The sequence below is a fragment of the Atta colombica genome, unplaced genomic scaffold (genome assembly GCF_001594045.1).
Source record: "Atta colombica isolate Treedump-2 unplaced genomic scaffold, Acol1.0 scaffold205, whole genome shotgun sequence".
Classification (NCBI taxonomy): domain Eukaryota; kingdom Metazoa; phylum Arthropoda; class Insecta; order Hymenoptera; family Formicidae; genus Atta; species Atta colombica.
In genome coordinates this window covers 2,056,541-2,063,841 of record NW_017259300.1, presented here as the reverse complement: position 1 = coordinate 2,063,841, position 7,301 = coordinate 2,056,541, and the positions used below count along the sequence as shown (strand labels likewise).

Sequence of the window (7,301 nt, the reverse complement as noted above, 5' to 3'; positions counted from 1 at the left end):
AGAGAGAGAGAGAGAGAGAGAGAGAGAGAGAGAGAGAGAGAGAGAGAGAATGAAGAATATCTAATGTACGGACAAGTCAATTTTTACTCATTTCTATTTTCGTGATTACATTTGAAGTCCGATAAATCAAATCGATGCGCAGTTTATGAAACTAAAAGGTGTATTTGTAAATCTACATATATGTGTATTAAATCAAGATCCGCTTTGATCGAAAATAAAATTCTTTCTTTTATTTACCTTTTATTGCATTCATTGCTATTCATTTTTAACTTTGAAAGCTTCGAAACTTTCTTCTGTTTCAATATTTGAACATTGACAGTATTTTACAGTTACATAGTTTCAAATTTTATTGTAAAGATATTCAGCACAATTTCGTGTAAACGTATTTGTTGTATGTAAGTCTTACTTATTGTATTATAACAAACAGAGACGGTAACAAGTTTATACTTTGAGTCTTCAAATTGAAAATCAACACCTGAAACATAAAATATACGTTTTTGTTTGTCTTTCAATTCATAGTAGTGACTAACTTTGTACGGATGGTACAAGGAGATGTACACAGCTCGTTCTTGTCGGCGAAATTGTACTCCGCGGAAGGATATTGTTGGAACGAAGGTTCCGTGGAGATTCGGACCAATTCTGATCACGTACACGCGAACGATACAATCGGAATGATACAAAACGACTTGTAGATGAAAAGATGCTCGAACGGGGACATCGTCCAGGCAACGACGAGGCTTGAAACAGAATAAAAGTAATATCCGACAAGAGCGAGCGCCTGCCGAGAGAACTTGCTCTGAGAATTCCTTTTCTCCTCGTTCTGGCTGTGACGAGAGCAACGAGAAACTCGAGGAACAAAAGAGAACGACGACCGTGATGAGACGAAGACAGAACAATCGAGTTGAGGCGGAAGGCGATGAGGTCTTCGAATTGTGGACGGAAGTACCCTCTTCATTTCTGCATCCTTTGCATTCCGATTCCCGGAGCAAAAAAATGGAAGAAGGAAAAGAAGGCGGAGTGGAAGGAAGTACATCTTCAATACCGTGTCTCGAGAAAATCTTTCGGCCTGTCTGCTGCGAATTGTAGCCTGCTCGAGACGGTCGAGGAGATCAGAATGGAGACGTCTACCGAATGAATCGAAGTACGATGAGTGAATAAAATGTTTGACTTGCAAGATCATTATTGGATTCGTAATATGGAGCATGCGGATTAGGTATTCAGTTAATGAGATTCTGTAGGACTGCATCCGATTTTGCTTTCAGCATCCTAATAAATATTGACAAAATTAAATTTGAACGATAGAAAAAAAGTTTGACGAGCGTGAAATTGCGCGACAAGAATCGAATAATATATATATTTTGTGTTTATTGTTCGAATGTGAACTGAATTTGGTTAACGAAGACCAAAGTTTGTGCCGAATAACAAGCGTGCACTTCCAAGTTTCTGTTCATTAGTCTCGGTCGTAAACGATAAAAGCGACGTTGGCGGAAGTAATTGGTCAAAATTTGATCCGTGCCATCAAGCATGTTTCTACAGCTCGAACTGCAGCTGTGAACTGCGAGGCGGAATAAAGGAAAGGTGGTTAATTTGATAAGGTAATTAAAAGTAATGTCTGACAGAATTGCGCATCCAAGTTAAGACATCGGTGCTTAAGTCGCAACAGAATGTAATTAATAATTGCAAATACGAGATGCTAGTTGATTTGCAATCAATAAAGGATGCAACTTTACACTATTCCTTCTATTCACGTGACAATGTTTTAACACTTATATTGATTCAGAGGCAAATTTTTCAACATGTGAAAATAGGATTGATGATATATCATCATTGTCTTTTTTATTTTCTTCTTAATAGATTCTTAATAAAGGCATCAAGAAACAAAGCAATCAATTAAGAAAGAAGCGCAATTAGCAGATTGAGATTCATACTATTGGATAAGATATTGAGAACAAAGCGGTTTGAAAGTATTTTCTCTTAACTCTGTTTTTATATTGAACGAATTAAATCCATTACATTTTGGAATGTAATATCATTGCAGAAAGAATCCGTGGAAAAGAACGGGTATTATTATGATTATTATTCTCCGTTATATTTTTACTGTTGAAATATCAACGATGATATTATGAGACGTCGAAGATTTTGCATTATTTGACGTTTTATATAAATCATGATATGAACGACGTTTTGCAAGTAATTAATAATATGAATTTTATAATAATTTTTATGTTATTATATTATGCACGAGATTACATTCTCGCAATGATAAAATTCCATTAGAAATCAAATTAAAAAATTATTAAAAAATTTGTCAAAGGAGGACACTTCAATTACATTTGTGTATGTTTACTCTGTGAGCTTAACATGGAAATACCAATGACGTTCTACAAACGTAACACGATAAACTGACAACGGAAAAATGGTTTTAAAAATTTGAACAAACAATAACCTGGCCGCTGATGACCGATGAAGATTAATTCGTACTTGTCATCGAATAGCTTTCAAAATTTGCATTGAAAAATGAATGAGTGTACAGTTGATTGAATATAGTAAATTGTAGTACATTGATTTGATTAAAGTGCATTGCCAAGTCATAATAGCGCTAGACATAGGAAATGTTTTCAAGAATATTTAATTCAGTATTAAAAAAATATAATTACATTTGCAAAAGTTAGGGAAAGTTTCCAATTTTTCAGATAGCTTCTACTCTCTCGCGTTAACTCGGCACAATTTATTTGGACAATGAATAATAATGATTATATCTATGCACGTATTTAAATTTAACCGAACATATGTTATATACGCACGAACGCGAATTTTCTTCGTACGTTTCGTTTAAAAATGTTTAACAATAGCAATAAAGCCTGAGAAGAACTAAGCAGCACAACGGTAGATAAAGTTGTGAAAGATAACAAACGTTTTATGCTGAAACTGTTCTCGGAGTGAGCAGAGTTTATAGAAGCATTTGAAAATATGGTGCACTCTCGGAAGCAAACACGCTCATTTCGAAAATATCGTAGTACCAGATAGAAATAAAGGAAAATTCTCAGGATTGTTCTTAAGCGGCGATTTTACTTCTCTTTCAGAACTAGAGTACAATTATGAGAAAACATATACATATGTCTTTATAAAACATGAGGTTTTATAAAAGATACAAAAGTAAGATACAAAAGAACAAAATTGCAACGCTAAATTGTTGAGTACAGAAATCTCTGCCTTAAAAGCGATGTCGCCAAAAGGAGATAGATAAATCGCGTCATCGACATACACTGAGCACTGTATTTTTCCAATAACAGAGAACGCGGGTTTAGAACGCGCTCGCAGAAGTTGCGTCACGGAAGTAAAGTATCTGCGAGAAGATGGCGAAGCAGGCGAGTATATCTCGGATATGTCTGCATTCCGGTGCACGTTCACCACGATTTGTTCTATCTCGACTTTCTTTCCCTTTCTCTCTTTCTCTCAGAAGAATTCCCACGTATCTGTTCGTCTTCTCACGGCACGACGCAATCGTGTGGAAAAGCAGCGGTCCAGCGGAGAGCAAATATTCAGTCGAGAGAATTTGTCTCATCGGAAACAACCCAGTTTTACAATGCGAAAAGATCATGTTGTTTTGCGAAAACTCTCAGAACGCAGAATGAATTTTGCTCGAGGAGGTAAAAACCATGCGATATGTCTATAAAATTTTTCATCAATTTGCGACATATGAAGATAAATATTAGTTAAGGGGAGAAACGAGAATAAATAAATATACCAAAGCTCTGTTTTTAGTATGTGCGAAAATCTTTAATAAATTTATATATTGACGGTGAACAAAATTTATAGAGACTCAATTATATTATAAAGTTCACTTGCCCCCGCCTTCAGCAGATCGCAAGTTATCTGATGGGCTCCGCCCTTAACTCTTTGAGGTCTTAAAAGAGCAAAATATAGAAATAATTTATTATAAGACAATTTTAAAAGTATTTTTATACTTTCTATTAATTATTTTTTTCAAAAAATTTTTTGAACTTTCTAAATACGTACACAATACATTTCTAAAAATATTAATGCTTGCTAAATATTTTAGAAAATTTAAGCAACTACAATTTTATAAAGATATTGATAAAAGCAATAGAAAAATAATTAATATAATATATTATGGTATTAATTTGTATAGGATTTAATTTAAATGTTCTTTATTTCTAAAGTGATAATTATTCCAAATTGTTTGCAACATAACAAAAAGAATATTTGATTTTCTGTATATAAAAACTGTTTTGCTTTTGGTTCAAACCGGTTAGTCAATATAGACACACATACCACATACAGAACTTTTAAAATTTTTATGAACGCGAAACTCGGAAATGGTTTTTCAATATCTCGAATTGGAAGTTCTCGCCTATTACGTTTTTTTTACGTCATTGAATACATTCGTCACTCCGAACGTGTCTAAAAACTCGCTCACTGACTCACTTGCACTCACTTTAAGTTACTTTACTAACTTCTCTGATTGTCACGTAGCAGTTGCTCTTACGTACAGAGTTGTATTTCTCTGAACCGTAAAATTTTAACTTTAATCCGACTGAGTTTTCAATTCTGTTCACTTGTTACTTTACGTAAGATTACGGTTGCTGATGTTTATAACTAAATTTTACAAAAAGATTCTTTTAATGGAGGAAAGAGATTTGTTTAAAATAATTCATGTCCAAGAACTGCAAGAAGTCTCTATCCCTCGCTAGTGTATTACCTAACTATAAGCATTACGCTCGACCTACTTTGACAAAGTAAAACTAAACTTTCGTGAGCTCATCTATAACAAGGCCCGATATCAAAACTGTTATTCCATAAGAGTCACCCCCTGGCACATGTCCAAGGTACTGTGAATCAGAGCAAAACGTTCGCACTGCAATCTCCTCTAGTTTGCAGTACGTATAATGTACTTCGACCCGTTTAAGAGGAGCGCAAACAGATATGATCAATTAAATGTTATTTACGGCCTTTGTAAAGGAAAGATTTAAACCGCTTTTTATCCGGTAATAAAGATTAGCACGAGTAATATCAGAGATATCTTTAAAGCACTTTCGGTACTTAACGCGAGTGAAGTATAGCGAATCGCAGTAGTAATATTGAGGACTGCGTCGACAAGGAATGCGTCGTTTATAATCCCGATGTAATCTAACTGAGCCAAACTTGGCTGTAATGATGTCATTCTTGCCGATCATAGAGTAGCTGCGAACGACCGTCTATTCTCTAAGAACGCAGGTATTCCGCGTTCCTTTCCCGCATCGACGGGTCTCAGAACTTCAGTGAAGCAACGAGCTTAACCGGAGGAGGCGTGTAGAGGGTCGAAAGCTTCAACGACTCCTTTAACGACTTTTCGCAGGCTCAACTTAGTGAGAACTTAACCGTTTTACGTCTCTCTTTCTTGGTGCGATACGGAAGAGCCAACATTATCCCTCTTTCGTCATCGCTATGTATACTCGACATTCTTCAGCAGTACAAACTGAAGCTGATAGAACCGCATAGTGCATCAAGACTTTCATCAAAGACCATCTTGTTCTGCGTAGAATGTTGTTTAAACAAAAGAGAACTCTCTCGGTTCGAAATTACCGAAGAGATACGTTTCCTCCTCTTTTTACCGCTTTCGCATCAGCGGGCGAAAAAGCAATGGAAGATTCACTTCAATGAGTTCTTCCGTTCGAAGATTAAAAGTCGATGGAGAACGCTTCACCGGCGCGGTAATCAGCGACGCATCCAAATCACTCGAGAAATTCCTCCTCCCCCTTTCGAACTTAACACTGTATAATGAAACTTACCCCCCACTATCAGCAGCAGGTGGAGCAGACCATATCGCATTTTTTTATACTTCCGACGAAAGTCTTTATCCATTCTGCCGTGAAGGATCTTCTGTGTCACTGTAACGCGCGCACGTCGCGCTTTTTGTCTACATATATCCTCGCTCGCCGATTGGTATCACGGCGTTCTTGTTTTCGCGGTTTCCCATAAAAAATGGAAGAGGATCTATTCGCGCGAACGGAAGCGCGGAAATGCGCGGACGCGCGACAACATCGGGCGAACGCAAGAGCGGAGAATTCACGGATAGATTGACAACTTGATAATTTTTTTTTTTTTTTTTTTTTTTTTAGTACCGTTCGCGCATCGATCAGCCGGAATCGCGTAAGCGTTTGAAATCGGCAAGACTGGCGACACAGCGCGGGCGCCACGCGGCCGCGATAGTTCCTGACTTGCAACTGACGAGGGATGCTGCACGAAGAGTTTGCGCCAGCTTCGCGCCCGCGCACAGAATCCTTATTCCCTTCACCCCCTAACCGGGCACAGTCAGTTAGTCAGTCTCTCTCTCCCGTCCCATATCTCCGTTTATCCTGCGTTCTTCCATCCATGTTCTCGCTCATACCCTGCCCCCTCGTTCATCCCTTCACCCGTCTACCTTCTCTTTCGGCGATATCAATCCGCCCCTCTTCTCTTCCCTCTTTTCTCTCTCACCCTCTTATTCCCGCATCCGCACTCACACGAAAACTTCTTTCTCTTTTATGTAGCCCTCTATCGCTGTAGTTGTCTTCTGACTCACTCACTATTACAGTTTTTCCATCGCTCCCTCCGTCCTTCACGCGGCGTGTCGCCGTCACTCCCTCTTCCTTTCTCCCTTTCGCACGGCAAACGATCGCGCGCCCATCCATCCTTCGGATTTCTCTCTATCCCACTTTCTATCCAACTCTACCACCCCCTCGGTCGCCCCGTTTATCTGTCTTCCATCCCCCACCGTGATCGCACTCACCATCTCCACCACATATCTAACCTCGCGCGCATCCTTTCGGCGGCTGTATCTCAAACACTAAAGAGTTTCTTAGGAAATTGAATTGAATGCCACCCTTCCTCCCGTTTCTGTCTCTTCGACGGCCCCTTCGTTCTCCAGTGCGCTGTCTTTTCCACCGTTCCCGCGCTCTTCCCCGTTACTTTCGGGGGTAACCTCGTCTCCTATCGTCCTTTTTCGTTCCTCTCATTCTATCTGTTTCTCTCTTTGTCTTTTCCCTGTACTATTTCGTTTATCCTCGCACTCCGGTGTCGTCGGTCTTCGTCTCCGTCATCACTCTCTTCCCAAGAGTTTCCACGAAACTGATTGTCTCGTCGTTAAGCGGCAATTTATATGTTAACAGGCTCGAATCGGTCGAGAGTCATGCATACGTTTAAGGAATAGGATTTCGTAAGAGAGAAGTTTGGATAACAATGAGGATGACGACACGAATGACAGCACTATCAAAAAATAAATTATTTAGGCATGTTGTTTTACTTATCATTCAGCGTTT

General features: G+C 38.7%; 1 protein-coding gene across 1 annotated transcript in view; it reads right to left on the bottom strand.

Annotated features, from left to right (window-relative positions):
* Positions 1-6,817, bottom strand: part of LOC108687327 — a 113,814-nt gene extending 106,997 nt beyond the window's left edge. The window contains exon 1 of the mRNA XM_018193027.1: positions 5,793-6,817. Within this exon, the coding sequence (XP_018048516.1) occupies positions 5,793-5,865 (73 nt within the window). The 5' untranslated portion in view covers positions 5,866-6,817. The remainder of the gene's footprint in view (positions 1-5,792) is intronic.
* Positions 6,818-7,301: the final 484 nt, after the last annotated feature.